Genomic DNA, 20,303 nt, shown 5'->3' with positions numbered 1-20,303 from the left:
GCTCATCAAAATTTAGCTGTGTATACCAAATTTCATTCATTTATCACAACGCGATTGAGAGATATTGCAAAAAAATGATTTCCATTCCTCCCTCTTCAATGGGTCCCTGTGCCCTTAGGAAGCATTTCCGGACCCATGTTCATATGAACTTTTTTACTTAGTTTTGATCATAGAATAGGCCTGTTCAGGGTTGGCAGCTAATTATGAGACACCCTGTATAGAAATTAGTGCTGGCAACTGAAATCGGTTTTTTGGATAGTGGGTTAACCGGTTTTGGATAATTCGAATTTTTACAAAACCCGAAAACCGGTTATTCGATTCTTCAGATATCCGATCATTCAAATAACCGACTATTCGATAATCTATTCAAACATCCGAATAATCGGATTCTTTCTTTATAGCCAATAACTACATAACACCATAATATTGTCTTAGTGTTATGTAGTTATTGACACAGGCTACCTAGTACATACATAGAAGGGTTGACTATTAAGAGAAATACAATTTATTTTTATATTTTATTCTGGGAAACAGACAGACTGATAAAAAAAACAGTCACCCACATACACCAAACCACCAAATCCATTTATATAAATAATAAATTGAAGAATCATAGTAACAAGTGCAACTGTTTTAACATTTTAACTTTTAACATTAGATTTAACTTTAAAATTTGAAATATGTCATCTGATCTAAGGAAAGGTGCCTCAAGAAGAGGTAATTCTTTGTTTAAATTGTTATAATAGGACAATAAGATGGTACATATAATAAACAATAATGATAAATGCGTAATTACTCAGATCTGAGGGTGTCGATGCAATGCTCTCTGGATCCTGACTGCCTACAAACGTAAAAATTTGTTAGGTTAGGTTACTTCAACTTGTTAGTGTAGCTTATAAACTCAATGCTGTCGTACATCACCGGTTTGTATTGTATGTAAAAATTGCTTTTCCATCGCGGCACTTAGGCCTTATTAGGCCCCTTGTACATCCCCCTTTCATTACTCGAGTACTTACAGAGATTTATTGCTCTATTCTCATTACCATTTATCGGGGACCACACGCAGGCGGAGGGTGTTGAGCGACCCAGGTCTGGTAGGCTGCCACAGCCACATCCCAAGCCTGCCTTAGGTCACCCATCCAAGTTCTAGCCTGCGTCCGTGACGCTTACCTCGGCCGAACGAAATCCGTCGGCCAAGACACCCGGTTAGGCGGTCCCCTCCGGTTTGTATTAAATGCAACAATCTTAATTGACTGGGTAATTTATGTGACATATCTTTTTGTTCATTACGTACATTATGGATTGTAATGTGCAGTTTGATTATTCTGGAGTAAAATTTATACTTTAAACATAATTTTCTGTCTACATACTTATGCCTCATTATTTTGTCTCTTTTTACTTCTTTTTTGTTTTGTTTATAGTTTTATTAGTTGTAGTGCTTTCTTAAATGACAATCTAATGGACCAATTATTATTACTATTATAGTTTTCACTTAAATTTTTAAATAAATACAAAATAAGGTAAAGTTTTCTCTGCCGTAATTTCCTGTTCACTCCCCTCCTATCTTTAGAAGCGTGCACTAAAAAATAAATTTTAACCATTTGCAGTTTAATTTTTTTGGTATTGTAGGACCAGCCCTTCTTGAAGATAGCCAAAGAGCACGACAAAGGCCACCCACCTCCTTGCAAAGACAAGCGCAAACCCAAAAGCGAGCGATGCCCACCAGAAGTCGACAAGAAGAAGGTGTACAGACAGCAGAGTGACCTGTACGAGTCAACTTATAGAAAATATCCACATCCCTATAATGATGAATCATAAAATCGAAAGGTGTGTGATAAACGGCTTTGAGGAGGTTTATTTGAAACATAATGTATTATAAATAAATAAAAAATTTAAGCTTCATATTAAACAGGAGGTCGTTTATTTTTCTGCATGTGCACCCAGTCTTTCAGGTGTGACACCATCAAACCGCCTAGGATTATCTGCGTTGGATGATACACCAGCAACGGCAGGCTGATCTGGCTGAGGTGGGCGTAGCCATGGAACATTATCCTCAAAATTGGGATGCCTAAAATATGTACGTTACCAAAAGTGGGTCGAGTGGTTAACTCTAAGAGTGAAAATAATAGAAATTTCTTTGTTGTTAATCATCTATTTTCATAAAAATTTCCTCGTTTTTTAAAACGTTCCTTTGAAATTTTGCACAGAGTTGTATCTCATACTGGTACATTCTTCTGTAATTTTGGTCAAAAAAAAATTGAGTATGAACGGAGGCAAAATCGTAATAGTGGTCATAATTAACTCGTATCTTTTTTCTATGCACACATGGTTCGAAAGTATTCATTCTATCTTCACATTAGACCAAAAAAAACTATGAAACACTACTGCCAAAAATTAAATATATCTACCACCTTTGTGAAAATATACTTATTGTTATCTACGATACACACATTACGTCTCTTAATGAGAGAAATGGAATACGTACGATATGTAACGTACAAAGTAATGTCCTTACTACTCGGTACCTACCGGCGCAAAGCTTACTTTCCACCTACTTTCAAAGTAATCTACTAATTCGTACGTGCTATTATAACATCACGCTGTACCTACTAGCAAATTAACCTAATCCATATGTGCTATGAAAGCACGACTTGCTTTGACACTAGATGAAATAAACTTTGTGTAAAATGCTTTGGACAGCCGTTAGTTCGATATAGATTGTTGTTTGTACAAACACCAACATTCGTAGTAAGGCCACAACCACAACCTTACTACGAATAAAAGGGAAATCTAAAGTATTTTAAAAATATAATCCGACATCTAGGAGACAGTCCAAAACTAAGGTCGATTGTCTAACTATAGTTTTATAAGGATAAGTACGAAAGTCGAAAACAAGTCATGCTTTCATAGCACTTACACATTTTAGGTCACTTTGCCAGTAGGTACAAAGTAACACTTTTTGCCAGTATAAATGATCTTAGATATTCACTATATATATTCAATTCTGTTCGGAGTATATAGTTCTCAGAGTAGTTATTTCCCACAATATTACAAAATTACACTCGAATGTGCCAGCACAAAATAGAGGTCTGTAGATTTCAATTACGCATCTTAAAAAACAGCAGAATTATTAATACTTTATCTAACTTTCAATTTTATAAGCTATATCTTGAATTTGTGGGTTTTTTACACCCTGTACATTAGAATCAAATACTGTGCTTAAAAGAGCGAAAATAAACATACCTAACGTCAATGATTTATGTGTGGAACAGAACACGATAGCAATAACGTCTTGCGCTGAATATAACCTCTTGAAATACCTAGAGATTTTAAAGCTGAGTCCCATTAGAGTCAGTTGAAGTATCAACACTGAAAGGTCATAAATAAGAGTTGCGTTAACTCCCAACGGTAAACTTACCTGAAAACACGGTGAAAATGACGTCTAAAGCGGACAGGCCAGTCTCCGGCACTAGAAAAGTGTCGCAAAATGTTGTGTATATCACAAAGAGCAGGGCACATTGGCTGACTGTGTTTAGGGGAAGCCTGTGCCCCCTGAAATTCGTAAATGCTTTTATGCTTTGACCGAGCAACAACGGCATCAGAACGGTTGTAGTCAGTTGAATTATTGTGCCCAATAGAGGTACTATTGTCGTCGATCCTAACTAAAAGATAGTGTTAAGCCATGTAAGTCAAATACCGAAGTACTTACATTAAAAAGTAGTGATAAAGGGGTGATTATAATTCCTATAAAGCTTCCTAAAACTGAGTTTAAAATGGCAGCTGTTTCATTTCCTTGGGCTGCTCTTGTTAAAATAACGGCACTCGATACTGGTGGTGGCATACACGCCACTGTTATTAACCTAAATGAGTAAATATCGTACTCGACAAGTATTAGTTGTCTATTTAATACTCACCCTTTGAGAACCCATGAGTTTATGCCAAAGATGGATAATATCTTAATAAAAACTTGTGTATAAAGTGGTATAAAAACGAATGTGAAAAGCTGGATAAATAAATGTAGCTTATACTGTTGGAATGTGCGAAAAATACTGTCAGTTTTTAAAGACAAACCGCTAACAAGAAAAATTATAAAGACTGCCCCATATTTCACGGAGTAATCTGTATGTAAAGGACCTAAAAAAAAAAGGAATAGTGTGTGTAATTATTGAATAAGTTACACTAACCCTCCTTCGAGCCTAGTTTTGGATAAATGCCTGCTACAAAAATACAACATAATATGCCAACTAGAAGCCAGTTCTTTCTTAAAAAATTTATAGGCGTTATGCGGTGTTTCATTTTTTTAACCTACATAAACAAGAATTGCTTACATGTTTAGAGAAATAATATGCTACATATTCGAGATATTGAGGTTAGAAAACTGTCACTTTCTCATTAGTTAAAAACGACGTTGTGCCTACTTTCTCATTGGTCATAATAGCATTTCAAATTCAAGTATGAAATTAATATAATAATTTAAATAAAATACTGTAGGATTTTTTAAGATATATTTTTGTACATTCACAACACTTCTAAGAAATTTGACGCTTTACCAATCCTTCCAGTGCTACCAGACAAAACAACAACGTCCCCTGTCCTGAAAACTTTGGTTGCTTCTCTAACACCTACTATACAGGGTAAACCATATTCCCTAGCCACTACTGCTCCTGAAAGCGAAAAAACAAATTAAAAACGTTGAAAAACTACTTTAAAAAATTAATACCATGAGATATCAAACCGCCCAGTTCTGTAACAATTCCTGATAATATCGGAAAGTAAGGTGACCACCCAATATCCGTGCTGACTGTTATCAAGATATCACCTGAAAATATACACAACAGAATATCGTCTTCCAAGATTCTTAAAATTTTAAAATTATTTACCTGCTTGGAGTTGGTCAATTTCCTTGATGCTGCGAATAACGCATGCTCTGGCTTTAACCGTACCGGCGCAAGCTGCCGTTCCAACGCACACCTTATCGATGAGGTCTCCAGGTTGGTCAGCCTCGCTTTCGGGTAGTGGCACACCAAATGTAACCTCCGGGAACCTGATTTTGTTCCATTTGGGATATAATCTCTGTCGTTTTATCGCTCTGAAATGTAACACATCATTATTTGTACGAATTATAAGACAAGGAACTTACTTGGTTATTAGTAAGGGGTTTCTATTCCGTATTATTTGTCCTATTTCATAATGGGTGAGATGGTATACTAAATCTGGAGACGGTAAGAGACCTTTTACGACCATTTGCTTGGATAGCACTCTGTATGCTTGTTTGAGTATATCGAGAGCTTTAACCAGTTCGTACTTTGTTAACTCACGAAATGAAACGGATGACTGGATTCTATCCATGATAAATTTGATGATAGTCCTAAAAATAAATACAAGCGCTGTATGATAAGTACCTGGCCTATGCAAGAGATGGCGTTGCTAGTATTAAAAAAGTTATATTGTAATGTCCATNAATCAGACTCAGACGTTTTGTCTCGAAAAATTCATCTTCAGTGTATTCGTTCCAAATTTTTGTTTAATTACCATACACTAAGTGTCGTTAGACCCTGTGAAATCCACGTAGTTATTTAAACTATTACCATCACACGTTACAACAAAACATTAGAATTTTAATCTTAATCTCCATCATCTGGTCACACATAATTCGATAAGTTGTTGCGTCAAAATTCATTATTACAATTTTAATTTCATTGACAAATTAATTGAATAACCAAAACTCCAAATGAATGTTATAGGTACTTTAAAAAATGAAGTATGTTCAAAAATGTTTCTATTTTGGCAAATGTTGAAAATCAAGATAAGCGTAATATGATCAGAACTTATTATACCTGTAACCGTAACTGTCAAAGAGCATGTAAGTTGTATTTGTATGAATATCCTGAAAAAAATTAGATCAAAATTTGTTTGAATTTTGAGCACTCAAGAAATCTAGAAATAACTATGGGCACGGGATTAAAACTTTATAATATTTTATTGTAATGTGTAATGGTAATGGTTTAAATAAGTAGGTGGATTCACAGGGTCGAACGACACTTAGAGTGTACGATAATTCAATAAACATAGAAATCTAAATAAAAAATTTAGATAAATTTGGAACTAATACATTGAAGATGATTTTTCAAGACAAAACGTCTGAATCTGGTTCGGGCTGAGGCAGTACTATTCGGGGTTATGAAGGCTTGCAAAAAAATGTAATAAAATTTCCAGGGTCGTATTTATAAAAATGAAATTGATGATGGTTCTGGAGAGACGAAACATTACATATAAAAATTGATTATGCCATTTGATAGGGGGCAAAAAGTTGCCATGAGAAAGTGTTCTTCTTTTTTCAATATCACCTCAAACAAGGCTGAAATGAAACAAAAACGGATTTCCAAAATTTCAGTTTTCTTCAAATATTTCGGAAACTAATCATGTTGGTCCTTGATTTTTTTGAGGCATACTGTTGGTCCGCTGATTACGCAACTTTGCCCACATTTAAAGCTACGTCGTATCTCTCACCGTTTCCGAGATTCCTGTAGTGAGAAGCAAATTTGTAGCAGCCTGTATAACCTTGCGGCACCCGTTGTTGAACAGATGAGTCATTGTTGAGTTATTGACAATTATACGTGATACCGGAAACTTTGAATTGATGGTAAAATTTTTCTAGATCTTGTATTATTACGAAACATGGTTTATACATACAGGGTGTCTGGTAAATAATGGATAACCTTTTAACCGTGGATGGGGGACCCTAAGGTCGTTCAGAAAATCGACTTATCTTTGTACAAAGTCCCTTTGTTTTTCAGTTATTTCGGTTTTTTTCTAAACTGCCATAGGTTATTTTATTGGTTACTGTGGCCACAAGAGAACATACTATCTTTCAGTTAATAACTGAAAGATAATACGTTCTCTTGTGGCCGTAGTGACCAATAAAGTAACCTACGGCGGAAATTTCGAAAAAAAAAGCCAAATAACTGAAAAATGAAGGGACTTTGTACTAAGATAAAAGTTGATTTTCTGAATGACCCTAGGGTTCCCCATCCACGGTTAAAAGGTTATCCATTATTTACCGGACAGCCAATATATTAGACAAGGCGAAATCGGCGGCTTCGTATGCATAATCACCTCCGTGAGACGTTCCTGAATGAGGATCAAAATGTTTCCAGCCGGTAACCTGGNTCTAAGGAAAGGTGCCTCAAGAAGAGGTAATTCTTTGTTTAAATTGTTATAATAGGACAATAAGATGGTACATATAATAAACAATAATGATAAATGCGTAATTACTCAGATCTGAGGGTGTCGATGCAATGCTCTCTGGATCCTGACTGCCTACAAACGTAAAAATTTGTTAGGTTAGGTTACTTCAACTTGTTAGTGTAGCTTATAAACTCAATGCTGTCGTACATCACCGGTTTGTATTGTATGTAAAAATTGCTTTTCCATCGCGGCACTTAGGCCTTATTAGGCCCCTTGTACATCCCCCTTTCATTACTCGAGTACTTACAGAGATTTATTGCTCTATTCTCATTACCATTTATCGGGGACCACACGCAGGCGGAGGGTGTTGAGCGACCCAGGTCTGGTAGGCTGCCACAGCCACATCCCAAGCCTGCCTTAGGTCACCCATCCAAGTTCTAGCCTGCGTCCGTGACGCTTACCTCGGCCGAACGAAATCCGTCGGCCAAGACACCCGGTTAGGCGGTCCCCTCCGGTTTGTATTAAATGCAACAATCTTAATTGACTGGGTAATTTATGTGACATATCTTTTTGTTCATTACGTACATTATGGATTGTAATGTGCAGTTTGATTATTCTGGAGTAAAATTGATACTTTAAACATAATTTTCTGTCTACATACTTATGCCTCATTATTTTGTCTCTTTTTACTTCTTTTTTGTTTTGTTTATAGTTTTATTGGTTGTAGTGCTTTCTTAAATGACAATCTAATGGACCAATTATTATTACTATTATAGTTTTCACTTAAATTTTTAAATAAATACAAAATAAGGTAAAGTTTTCTCTGCCGTAATTTCCTGTTCACTCCCCTCCTATCTTTAGAAGCGTGCACTAAAAAATAAATTTTAACCATTTGCAGTTTAATTTTTTTGGTATTGTAGGACCAGCCCTTCTTGAAGATAGCCAAAGAGCACGACAAAGGCCACCCACCTCCTTGCAAAGACAAGCGCAAACCCAAAAGCGAGCGATGCCCACCAGAAGTCGACAAGAAGAAGGTGTACAGACAGCAGAGTGACCTGTACGAGTCAACTTATAGAAAATATCCACATCCCTATAATGATGAATCATAAAATCGAAAGGTGTGTGATAAACGGCTTTGAGGAGGTTTATTTGAAACATAATGTATTATAAATAAATAAAAAATTTAAGCTTCATATTAAACAGGAGGTCGTTTATTTTTCTGCATGTGCACCCAGTCTTTCAGGTGTGACACCATCAAACCGCCTAGGATTATCTGCGTTGGATGATACACCAGCAACGGCAGGCTGATCTGGCTGAGGTGGGCGTAGCCATGGAACATTATCCTCAAAATTGGGATGCCTAAAATATGTACGTTACCAAAAGTGGGTCGAGTGGTTAACTCTAAGAGTGAAAATAATAGAAATTTCTTTGTTGTTAATCATCTATTTTCATAAAAATTTCCTCGTTTTTTAAAACGTTCCTTTGAAATTTTGCACAGAGTTGTATCTCATACTGGTACATTCTTCTGTAATTTTGGTCAAAAAAAAATTGAGTATGAACGGAGGCAAAATCGTAATAGTGGTCATAATTAACTCGTATCTTTTTTCTATGCACACATGGTTCGAAAGTATTCATTCTATCTTCACATTAGACCAAAAAAAACTATGAAACACTACTGCCAAAAATTAAATATATCTACCACCTTTGTGAAAATATACTTATTGTTATCTACGATACACACATTACGTCTCTTAATGAGAGAAATGGAATACGTACGATATGTAACGTACAAAGTAATGTCCTTACTACTCGGTACCTACCGGCGCAAAGCTTACTTTCCACCTACTTTCAAAGTAATCTACTAATTCGTACGTGCTATTATATCACGCTGTACCTACTAGCAAATTAACCTAATCCATATGTGCTATGAAAGCACGACTTGATTTGACACTAGACGAAATAAACTTTGTGTAAAATGCTTTGGACAGCCGTTAGTTCGATATAGATTGTTGTTTGTACAAACACCAACATTCGTAGTAAGGCCACAACCACAACCTTACTACGAATAAAAGGGAAATCTAAAGTATTTTAAAAATATAATCCGACATCTAGGAGACAGTCCAAAACTAAGGTCGATTGTCTAACTATAGTTTTATAAGGATAAGTACGAAAGTCGAAAACAAGTCATGCTTTCATAGCACTTACACATTTTAGGTCACTTTGCCAGTAGGTACAAAGTAACACTTTTTGCCAGTATAAATGATCTTAGATATTCACTATATATATTCAATTCTGTTCGGAGTATATAGTTCTCAGAGTAGTTATTTCCCACAATATTACAAAATTACACTCGAATGTGCCAGCACAAAATAGAGGTCTGTAGATTTCAATTACGCATCTTAAAAAACAGCAGAATTATTAATACTTTATCTAACTTTCAATTTTATAAGCTATATCTTGAATTTGTGGGTTTTTTACACCCTGTACATTAGAATCAAATACTGTGCTTAAAAGAGCGAAAATAAACATACCTAACGTCAATGATTTATGTGTGGAACAGAACACGATAGCAATAACGTCTTGCGCTGAATATAACCTCTTGAAATACCTAGAGATTTTAAAGCTGAGTCCCATTAGAGTCAGTTGAAGTATCAACACTGAAAGGTCATAAATAAGAGTTGCGTTAACTCCCAACGGTAAACTTACCTGAAAACACGGTGAAAATGACGTCTAAAGCGGACAGGCCAGTCTCCGGCACTAGAAAAGTGTCGCAAAATGTTGTGTATATCACAAAGAGCAGGGCACATTGGCTGACTGTGTTTAGGGGAAGCCTGTGCCCTCTGAAATTCGTAAATGCTTTTATGCTTTGACCGAGCAACAACGGCATCAGAACGGTTGTAGTCAGTTGAATTATTGTGCCCAATAGAGGTACTATTGTCGTCGATCCTAACTAAAAGATAGTGTTAAGCCATGTAAGTCAAATACCGAAGTACTTACATTAAAAAGTAGTGATAAAGGGGTGATTATAATTCCTATAAAGCTTCCTAAAACTGAGTTTAAAATGGCAGCTGTTTCATTTCCTTGGGCTGCTCTTGTTAAAATAACGGCACTCGATACTGGTGGTGGCATACACGCCACTGTTATTAACCTAAATGAGTAAATATCGTACTCGACAAGTATTAGTTGTCTATTTAATACTCACCCTTTGAGAACCCATGAGTTTATGCCAAAGATGGATAATATCTTAATAAAAACTTGTGTATAAAGTGGTATAAAAACGAATGTGAAAAGCTGGATAAATAAATGTAGCTTATACTGTTGGAATGTGCGAAAAATACTGTCAGTTTTTAAAGACAAACCGCTAACAAGAAAAATTATAAAGACTGCCCCATATTTCACGGAGTAATCTGTATGTAAAGGACCTAAAAAAAAAGGAATAGTGTGTGTAATTATTGAATAAGTTACACTAACCCTCCTTCGAGCCTAGTTTTGGATAAATGCCTGCTACAAAAATACAACATAATATGCCAACTAGAAGCCAGTTCTTTCTTAAAAAATTTATAGGCGTTATGCGGTGTTTCATTTTTTTAACCTACATAAACAAGAATTGCTTACATGTTTAGAGAAATAATATGCTACATATTCGAGATATTGAGGTTAGAAAACTGTCACTTTCTCATTAGTTAAAAACGACGTTGTGCCTACTTTCTCATTGGTCATAATAGCATTTCAAATTCAAGTATGAAATTAATATAATAATTTAAATAAAATACTGTAGGATTTTTTAAGATATATTTTTGTACATTCACAACACTTCTAAGAAATTTGACGCTTTACCAATCCTTCCAGTGCTACCAGACAAAACAACAACGTCCCCTGTCCTGAAAACTTTGGTTGCTTCTCTAACACCTACTATACAGGGTAAACCATATTCCCTAGCCACTACTGCTCCTGAAAGCGAAAAAACAAATTAAAAACGTTGAAAAACTACTTTAAAAAATTAATACCATGAGATATCAAACCGCCCAGCTCTGTAACAATTCCTGATAATATCGGAAAGTAAGGTGACCACCCAATATCCGTGCTGACTGTTATCAATATATCACCTGAAAATATACACAACAGAATATCGTCTTCCAAGATTCTTAAAATTTTAAAATTATTTACCTGCTTGGAGTTGGTCAATTTCCTTGATGCTGCGAATAACGCATGCTCTGGCTTTAACCGTACCGGCGCAAGCTGCCGTTCCAACGCACACCTTATCGATGAGGTCTCCAGGTTGGTCAGCCTCGCTTTCGGGTAGTGGCACACCAAATGTAACCTCCGGGAACCTGATTTTGTTCCATTTGGGATATAATCTCTGTCGTTTTATCGCTCTGAAATGTAACACATCATTATTTGTACGAATTATAAGACAAGGAACTTACTTGGTTATTAGTAAGGGATTTCTATTCCGTATTATTTGTCCTATTTCATAATGGGTGAGATGGTATACTAAATCTGGAGACGGTAAGAGACCTTTTACGACCATTTGCTTGGATAGCACTCTGTATGCTTGTTTGAGTATATCGAGAGCTTTAACCAGTTCGTACTTTGTTAACTCACGAAATGAAACGGATGACTGGATTCTATCCATGATAAATTTGATGATAGTCCTAAAAATAAATACAAGCGCTGTATGATAAGTACCTGGCCTATGCAAGAGATGGCGTTGCTAGTATTAAAAAAGTTATATTGTAATGTCCATAAATATAAACCTTTCACAACAATACTGTCATTATAATTTTACAACAATGGAAAAAATTGGATATTGTGCGGTGATAAAATGATTGTTTTTGAAAAAGAAAACTAATGATGAGATTAAAACAGAGCTCAGCGAAGTTTATGGGAGCTCTGCACCTTCGTTATTAACCATAAAATCTTGGACAGCTGAATTCAAATGTGGCCGTACAAGCATTTTTGATGAAGATCGTCCAGGTTGTCCAAATGAGAAACGATTGAAAGAAGTGTGATAAACGATTGGAGAGCGAAAGTGCATGAGATTGTTGAGACTATGAGCATCTCAATTGAATGGGTGCAGAATATTTTAACAACTCATTGGGATATGAAAAAGCTTTCCGCAGATGGGTACCACGATTGCTCACAATTGACAGCAAACACTCATGTATGTCAACTTCAAAATAATGTCTAGCGATGTTAAAACGTAATGGGAATGATTTTTCATAAGTGTTGACGAAACATGGATTCATCACAGCATGCCAGAGATCAAAGACCTCTCCAAGCAGTGAATTTTCCGAGACGAATCTGCTGCAAAGAATTCTAAGGTGACTTTATCAGCAAACGAAGTCATGGTTAGTGTTTTGGGATGTACGCAGCATAATTCGTGTCGCTTACCTTGAAAAGGGTAAAACAACTGATAGAGAGTATTATTTCAAATTACTGGACCGTTTCAACTATGCTGTAAAAAAAAAACTTCCACATTTGGTGAAGAAAAAAATCCTCTTCCATCAAGGCAATGCGCACACTTGCGTCATCACCATGGCAAAATTAAATTAGTTAGGATACGAATTGCTTTGCATCCACCATATTTGCCAGATTTAACACCCAGCGATTATTTGCTATTTCCAAATGTGAAAAAATGGCTCATCGAAAAAAAATAGCTCTGAAGAAGAAATGATGAAGTCATTGCTGAAACAAACATTTGAAGGGTTGGAGCAGTCGTATTTTTTAGAGACAATACAAAAGATAGAAAAACTTTGGACTAAGTGTATCGAACTGAAACGTGATTAAGTTTTACACATAAAAATGTTTTTTTTTCTTGCCACGGCAAGGTACATATTATACAAACCTAGTATAATTTCTATATACATATGTAAGTATTGACCTCAATGCAAGTTTCTCAGAAAAAAGCTTTTAAATGAAAATAAGTACCTAGTAATTGCACTTTTTGGCGAAATCAAACTTTTGGTAATATCACGACACGATGTTGTACTTTTAGTACAGCTAGCTTCGTACTTGGCATTTGCTTGTATCATAGAAATAACTTTTGAAGGATTCTCACTCCAGGACTCCTCCATGATTTCAAACTGTAAACAAATCCAATGAGAACACTGTTAACATTCAAGCCGCTTGTAAATTTACCTCCCCTTGACTTCTGTGACCGTGTTTCTCCAAGAACTCTTGAAACAATTTAAACGCCTCGGGACACTTTTTCTCCAACCAAGCCACACCGAATTCTGGTTTTATCGCACAAAACACTTCGTTGTAGCCCTCTTCCCTGATAATTCGTGCGATGTTTTCCAAATAAGACGGTACTTCAGCTGACACAACGTCTTTGACGGAAGAGAGGATAGTCGCAAAATCTGAACAATGGTCCTTTGTCAACACTGTAACAACCAATTTAAAAATTTTTGGCATCACTTTAATCAATTCTTACCCTGACTCCCTTCTAGGAGAATATTCATTGCTAAGACTTGGTAAAAAACTGAAACGCTTGACGTTTGGGTATGATGTTTCAAAACGTCGGGTAGTTCGTGGAGTAACTTGTCAATTTTTTTATAATTCGTTAATAGTGAATCGTCAATTTTTAAGTCTGCTTTAAAATTGGATACTTTTTCCTTCATTTCTTGATATGAGGACCGATTTTTTAATGCTAAGCTAAACAAATCCAAAACTTCTGCCAAAAGTGTTACCGACGGTGTAATTCCTCTAATATTTTTACATATAATGTTGATTTTTTCATCCAAAATGGGATGCCCAAAAACTGCCAAGTCCAAAATAGTGGAGCTTATCTTAACTTCCTTGTTGACGTTTTTGTGAAGGAACTAAAAAAATACAAGTCCCAATATAAACTTAAAATATTGTGTTTCACTTACGTTTATGACATCTGCAACACCTTGGTGCTGCCTTCTTAAAATACACTGCATGCCACACGGATCATAACGATTTGTCAACCGCAATTCCATCGCTCGCGAAATGGACAAAACACTGGTTGTTTGCGTTAAAACACTCATGGCATTTGGAATAACTTCACCTATATTAGCTATTGTTAGCACCGTGTAGTCAGAACGAACAGGGTAGTCTAATTCGTGAGTCAAATCGAAATCAGACCAAGAATTTAGAGTTGTGATGGGCCGGGACTGAAGTAAGTACAGATTATCCTACAAAGGAAACATTTACTAATAAAGATAAACATGTGACAAACAGTTACCTTATAAAAAGCCCATTCTATGTCTCTCGGACCCCCAAAAGCCTTTTCCAACAACACACCAAGTTTCCCTAACTGCAATGCTTGTGCTTCCGATATGCTCCAATCTGGATTTTCTATAAATTCAAATTCTCCCTCTTTATCGACCTCTTCGAGGCCAGTGTCTGACATTTTCAAGATTTTGTTTTTACGGCCAATGTTTCGGTTCAACAGACACACCTTGTCATCCCAGGTTCTGTTGAGGACAAAAGTATCTGGATCGCTTTTTCCGGAAACAACAGTCTAAAACAAAAATTTCGGGGTAAAACTCGACACATTTTTTCTTTGATGTTCTACCTCTCCCAATCCATAATTTGACGTTATAACCATCTGTGAAGGGTTGAGAGAAAAAGGATGACAAGTGAATAGAACACCCGCAGAATCTGCAGGGACCATTTTTTGTACCACTACTGCCATTTCGGATAAGACGGGTATACCGTGCTGCCTAAAATATATTTAATAATTGGGTTACACACTAAAATAATTACAAAGTCGCATAAAATTTTCTTACCATCTGTACTGAACGCTTTGATAACTGAATAGCGAAGCCCAGCACGCTGATACGGATTTCAGTACTTGTTCTTCTGTCAGACAACCTAGGAACGTGTCGTTTTGCCCAGCAGCGGACAATTCTTCGGAATCTTCTCCGATTGCCGAGGACCTAACGGCCCAGCCGAGGGAAGCTTTGTTTCCAATAATTTTTAATTCTTCTTTAATGGCGTCTTCGATTACCGTTAATATTTTCTCCTTCTTGATACAACTGATCACACTAAAATGAATAATTTCATGTAGTTAAGGAAGATTTTATGTAGTACTTACTCATTGCAAGTTGTTTCAAGTTTTCCATCCTTTAGCCCATGGCAAATGTCGTCTAAATGCAGTATGGTCTTTGCCAGCACTGGATTCGATTGCAACTGAAGTCTGAAGGCGTTCACAGTTATGATGAAGCCGTCAGGTATTGTAAACTACAAAAATAACTTTTGTTCAATGATATTTTTGTAAATAAAGACCACATACGTCTGGAGAATTCAGCGACGATAGTAAAGCCAACGAATTTCCTTTCCCACCAGTAAGAGCCAAGATTTTTGCTTCTTCGCTATTAATATTTGTGACCAAACCTTCAGGTAAAGTGTCGATCACTTTTGGTCTTAATAAAACATTTGATTTAAATTTGTTAATTCCTACAACAAAAGTAAATATATTTTTTTCATAGCAGTATGAAGCATTTTTACCATTTTTATTGTACCAAAACTCAACAACAGCTTTAGCCTGATTGGTGTTGACATCACATTCCGCTGGTACATTGTAACATTCAAATCCATATTCGTCCTCGTCAACCGTCACCAGAGATTTCGTTCTATTTAGATGAATGACACATTTAAAACGTTCCTTCCCAACTGCAATATTTTGAATTTTTTTAAATGTGCATAACATTTTTAAAAACACCTTACCGCTTATTTCAGTTGTTATCATTTCAGGTAAAATTTTATGATGGCTTATATTATTTAGTGAAATATCTACCCCGTTTATCGGTAAAATCCTGTTGTCGCTCAAAATCGCAGACCCGTAGTTCATCCTAATATATTAAAAATAAGTAAACGTTATTTGTTAAAAAAATAAAGTGTTCTTACTGTGAGCATCCATTTCTAAAAGATTTTATAACTATATTTATCAAATTTCCGTAGGTGTCCGCTAAAAAGATTCTCAACGCTCTTTGCAATAAAAATCTATCGTCGATTCCAGTGTGTTGTGTACAGCACGCGGGCAGATTTAAAACTAGATCGTCTGGGTAAGTATCACTTTTTAAATATCCTTGTAAGGCTCCAAACTGTTCGTAACCACTTTGATCAACCCTAAAAAAATTGCATTCAATACAACACCATCTACGATTGTTTCAGAGACTGACAAATAGTCTATCCATGATCCGTCTCTCCAAACATCCCTAGTCAACGCATCGGCAAGTAGGTTCGAGTCCATGTCTTGAGGGATATAAGTTGGGGAACCACTAGAATTGAAACTGTAACAAATTCAAACTTGCTATAAAGAGAATGCGCACATATTTTTTACCTGCACTTACATGAAACTGAAATGTACATATTCCACTTTTTCGCAGTTTTTAACAGAAACATTACGCAGCAGTCCATTAAAAATTATTCTTGATCTGATGAGGGGTTCCAATATTTCAATACTCAACCCGTTGATTTTCCATTCGTTGTAGGGTATTTTTGTTAGTCGCAGACTATTTTCCTCTGGTAAAACATATTCGTTTCCATCTGACAGACGAAGGTACAAAAACACTTTGGCGACTTTGTCATACCTCACCGTAAACTTTAAAGACAAGCTGTTGCCCTTTTGGTCGACCCCATAAAACTGTTGAGACTTGGAGTGCTGTAAACAAAAAAGCCGATTAAAAATTGAATTGAACTTTGTAAGAAAGATAAACATGATATATAGATATGTACTAATCTATTGTAAATAAATTAATTTAACCTCATCCGTTGGAATTCTGAAGATTTCCTTAAAGGGAGCAGTTTGCGAACGGTATTTCTCTTGGTACCTACGAACGGCATTCTTGGCAAAGTGCAGCTTGACTAAATAAAACCAGTCTAAAAAAAATTTATGATCACGGGTTGTAAATCGTTCAAAATATTTTAAAGGCTTATGTTTTTCATTAAGATAATTAACATAATTTTGTTTACTTTACCTCTACTAGTGTAAACGCTACGTCCATTATTTTTCTTAAAAAGCAAGAAATAGAGTACGAAGGGTATTACAAACAACGCTAAGTAATATCCAAGATTATATATCAAATCCATCACGACAACATTTATCATAATAATACTAATGTCTAAGAGCGAATGTAATGAGCTGCAGATAATTTTAAAGATTAGATAAGTTAACACTTAAAATTTTAGATAAAAGTAGGGCTACTTGTTAAGTTCTCATTAATTTTACATCGGATATGTTTACATAAGCAGAGGGACTGGAACCAGTTAAATTTAAAAATAATTTTAAATCAGTTTTTAATGTCCTATCACACACCGACGCGTTTATAAAAGCAAAAACGTGCCTGATTTAAATTCAACCAATTACCGTTACATACCCAAATTGTTTAAAATATTTGGCAATAAATGTACATCAAAGTGATACACACTTACATTTATTTTTAGATATTTACTTTACTGTCCATACTGAGATTTCAGATATAAACAATCTAAGTTTATTTTTATTTTATAAATTTATAAACATTGAACATTATAGATTATATAAGAAAAAAGCAGATTACCTATACGTCTTGTCAATCGAACTCCAACTCGTAAGGTTCAACTTCAGCCAGATATAAATAGAATCTCTAAAATTGATAAACAAGGTTGAATAAAGTCAGCAAACGATTTTAATTCCGATTATTAATTTGTTATTATTGTTTAAGCACTTTAATTTTGTGAACACAAAATTTTATATCTTCAATCAACGCCTTTGCAGTGTCAATATATTAAATAACTTTTACAGTGTTTATATTATTACATATTATTTATTGACTTTCTATACTAGTTATAAAGAGCGAGTTTGTGGTTGAAGAAAAGATAATAAAACAAAAATTAACAACACATTTATATACATATAAATTAAACGCAATACTAAAATAGTTTTAATTATTTTCAATGTAACACATGGATTTTCTTTCTACACGTCACATTTCACCACAGTTCGAGTTGCTTTCACAGTTCCTCACGGAACTACAGTTCGACTCCACGTCAGTTGCAGGCGAGCTGGGTTGTTCAGTGTCATTGTAAAAAACTGATAAAGCATGGTGGAAGGGGTGTGGATTTTCCGAATACATCTGGGAAATTACGCAGTCCGTACAAAAATCAATCGAGTCGGTACACCTCATGCAATGCCATCGAGATCCAACTATAGGCTCCACGTCGCAGTAATTGCACCGGTAACCGAAATGTTGAAACACATTGTAACTTCCACTTATTTCCTTGACCTTTTCACTTCTAATTCTCTTTAATAAATTCAGCTGGTGTTCTGGTTCAGTTTTAATTGTCTGGTTGTTTAAAGTGTGACTTTCAGCGGGCATTAAATAATTAGATGAACCAGAAGGCACAGGTGACGAGTTTAAACCTGGTCCAGGTATGTTGTCCAGGTCGTTCATAGTCACAGGCACATATAATTCTGGGAAAAAAGTCGTAGGTTTCCATAGATAGTGGTTGTGACGTTGATGCTTATGCACCATCGATCTCTTGTACTTTTCTCCAGATTTGGGAATTTTGCCCGGGATAGGTAACCCGGCTCTATACAGTTTTAAGAAATATTTCTGGACCCTACTGCAAACTTGTTGCACTGTCCTGTTACCTAGAGCCCTAGCTATTTTATGAAACCGTTTCATTTCAATTGGTTCGGGAGGGAAAATAATTAGTAATTCTTCTAATCGTTTTTGTTCTTCGGGAGTCCAAACCCTGTTATTACCATTATTTTGTCCAATTTTGATAACATCTTCCTCAGAGCTATTGACAGACGTATCGGAATATATAGTTTTCAGATCTTGAGCCGGAACTTTTACGTCATATTTTTGAAAATTTATATTTGGTATTTTTGGCAGTTCAATTCTTGCCGGCACACCTAACCCCTCCCCATTTTGGATTCGCTGTAATGTATAAAAGGGGTCTTGAAGGGCGTTTTTTCTAATCTGAACCACTTGATTAAAGTCCTGTATGGCCTTCTTATGTTGTGCCGTAAGGATTACTAGAGTCTTAAGAACATCGCAGTAATCTTTATTTCCTTTTAAAGCTAAGTGGTCGGATTCGAAATAAAAAAAATCCTCACACTGATCGTTTGAACTGTTTGCCATATTTCTTAAAAAGAAAAATAGATTATATTTAATATCCATAGTTCATACGATTCTTACCTCAAAAATACATAATTAACGACAGTGCATTTCCCACAAAATAGGAGACTAGATAAGGAGCATAAGGAGCACGAACTCATACGGGAAAATTGACAAAATTTGTCCAAGAAATGGCAGAAGTTGGGGTGGCGCTAGTGTTCCATATGACCCAAATGAATGTAACTTCATAAATACGAGTGAAGTAAGCAAATAACCAATTTTATTGGTTATTCTTAATACGGTAGAGAAATTTTTAAATAGAAAGATTTCATAAGTGAAAAAATATTGTATAATTGAATCAACAGCAAGAGCATCCGCTACACCAGCAACAGGTGCAGCAGCTACAACAAGAGCAGCAGTTACAACAACAACAACAACACCAACAACAAGAACAGCAAGTGAATCAAGAGCAATTAAGTTACGATGAGATTATACTAGAAAGTGAGCATCCTGTCCTGTATAATCTAATAATAGAAAAGTTCTGTTGACGTGTGATGAGGTCTCGACAAAACAACTATGAATATGTTCACATAATATTGACAATAGTAACAAAGTATACTTTATTTCTACATATTCTTGGAATTTATATTACGTGCATAAATAATTCGTATCTTTCATATAATTCTTGCTGGCGACATCGCTATTATCATTACTGAATTGAATAAATCATTTCCAATTATGTAGTTGCTGTTTCTTTCCTGTTAGTAAAAAACTGATTGAAATTCAGATATGATATAAAATTTAAAGAGAGGATACGTGTAGTAATTGATGCTGATCGATCTGTATTGGTAATTGACTACTTTTACTAAATATTTAAACATGGAAATCAATTGCTTCATGAACAAAATGAAATTTTAAGAAGATAGACTGACACGTATTACTTATTTTTAAGTTGTTTTATTTGTAATATATATTTACTTTGTTACTTGTTTGTTATGAATAAATATTTATTTTATTTTAATTAGGCACAAATAATTT

The 20,303-nt window shown here is 35.4% G+C and overlaps 6 protein-coding genes across 8 annotated transcripts in view; 1 reads left to right on the top strand and 5 right to left on the bottom strand.

The window, feature by feature from the left end:
* Window positions 1-1,909, top strand: part of LOC108908036 — a 16,815-nt gene extending 14,906 nt beyond the window's left edge. Inside the window, exon 7 of the mRNA XM_018711944.2 lies at window positions 1,630-1,909. Coding sequence (XP_018567460.1) covers window positions 1,630-1,818 — 189 coding nt within the window. The 3' untranslated portion in view covers window positions 1,819-1,909. The remainder of the gene's footprint in view (window positions 1-1,629) is intronic.
* LOC108908037 (sodium/bile acid cotransporter 7-like) lies at window positions 1,885-4,364 on the bottom strand. 2 transcript variants are annotated; one of them, XM_018711945.2, is made up of 6 exons: window positions 4,185-4,364; window positions 3,915-4,134; window positions 3,710-3,860; window positions 3,419-3,662; window positions 3,244-3,369; window positions 1,885-2,068 (listed from the first exon to the last, which is right to left on the bottom strand). In XM_018711945.2, the coding sequence occupies exons 1-6, from the start codon at window positions 4,294-4,296 to the stop codon at window positions 1,905-1,907; spliced, it is 1,017 nt and encodes a 338-aa protein (XP_018567461.1). In that variant the 5' UTR covers window positions 4,297-4,364; the 3' UTR covers window positions 1,885-1,904. The 2 variants fall into 2 exon arrangements, with proteins under 2 accessions (XP_018567461.1, XP_023310943.1); XM_023455175.1 differs by lacking the exon at window positions 4,185-4,364 and having other exon boundaries at window positions 3,710-3,849; window positions 3,915-3,995.
* A 127-nt stretch (window positions 4,365-4,491) lies between these two features.
* LOC111691808 (putative phosphoenolpyruvate synthase) lies at window positions 4,492-5,400 on the bottom strand. The gene is made up of 4 exons (XM_023455176.1): window positions 5,141-5,400; window positions 4,881-5,089; window positions 4,721-4,819; window positions 4,492-4,664 (listed from the first exon to the last, which is right to left on the bottom strand). Exons 1-4 carry the CDS (start codon window positions 5,347-5,349, stop codon window positions 4,519-4,521), a joined length of 663 nt encoding a protein of 220 aa, XP_023310944.1. The 5' UTR covers window positions 5,350-5,400; the 3' UTR covers window positions 4,492-4,518.
* Window positions 5,401-7,559: 2,159 nt separating this feature from the next.
* On the bottom strand, window positions 7,560-10,839 carry LOC111691807 (sodium/bile acid cotransporter 7-like). Of its 2 annotated transcripts, XM_023455173.1 has the most exons (6): window positions 10,660-10,839; window positions 10,391-10,610; window positions 10,186-10,336; window positions 9,895-10,138; window positions 9,720-9,845; window positions 7,560-8,547 (listed from the first exon to the last, which is right to left on the bottom strand). In XM_023455173.1, exons 1-6 carry the CDS (start codon window positions 10,769-10,771, stop codon window positions 8,384-8,386), a joined length of 1,017 nt encoding a protein of 338 aa, XP_023310941.1. In that variant the 5' UTR covers window positions 10,772-10,839; the 3' UTR covers window positions 7,560-8,383. The 2 variants fall into 2 exon arrangements, with proteins under 2 accessions (XP_023310941.1, XP_023310942.1); XM_023455174.1 differs by lacking the exon at window positions 10,660-10,839 and having other exon boundaries at window positions 10,186-10,325; window positions 10,391-10,471.
* Window positions 10,840-10,966: 127 nt separating this feature from the next.
* Window positions 10,967-17,382, bottom strand: LOC108908020 (putative phosphoenolpyruvate synthase). The gene is made up of 20 exons (XM_023455172.1): window positions 17,139-17,382; window positions 16,925-17,040; window positions 16,512-16,822; window positions 16,341-16,451; window positions 16,066-16,287; window positions 15,886-16,010; window positions 15,667-15,831; window positions 15,452-15,615; window positions 15,254-15,399; window positions 14,946-15,203; window positions 14,732-14,879; window positions 14,399-14,677; window positions 14,064-14,348; window positions 13,625-14,012; window positions 13,330-13,574; window positions 13,120-13,274; window positions 11,616-11,843; window positions 11,356-11,564; window positions 11,196-11,294; window positions 10,967-11,139 (listed from the first exon to the last, which is right to left on the bottom strand). Exons 1-20 carry the CDS (start codon window positions 17,266-17,268, stop codon window positions 10,994-10,996), a joined length of 3,930 nt encoding a protein of 1,309 aa, XP_023310940.1. The 5' UTR covers window positions 17,269-17,382; the 3' UTR covers window positions 10,967-10,993.
* Window positions 17,383-18,125: 743 nt separating this feature from the next.
* LOC108908004 (ZZ-type zinc finger-containing protein 3) lies at window positions 18,126-19,289 on the bottom strand. The gene has a single exon (XM_018711893.1). It carries the CDS (start codon window positions 19,287-19,289, stop codon window positions 18,126-18,128), a length of 1,164 nt encoding a protein of 387 aa, XP_018567409.1.
* Window positions 19,290-20,303: the final 1,014 nt, after the last annotated feature.

This window comes from Anoplophora glabripennis, unplaced genomic scaffold (genome assembly GCF_000390285.2).
Source record: "Anoplophora glabripennis isolate ALB-LARVAE unplaced genomic scaffold, Agla_2.0 scaffold225, whole genome shotgun sequence".
NCBI classification, from domain to species: Eukaryota; Metazoa; Arthropoda; class Insecta; order Coleoptera; family Cerambycidae; genus Anoplophora; species Anoplophora glabripennis.
Note: the sequence above shows the minus strand (reverse complement) of the source record. Positions and strands in the feature narration are given on the sequence as shown.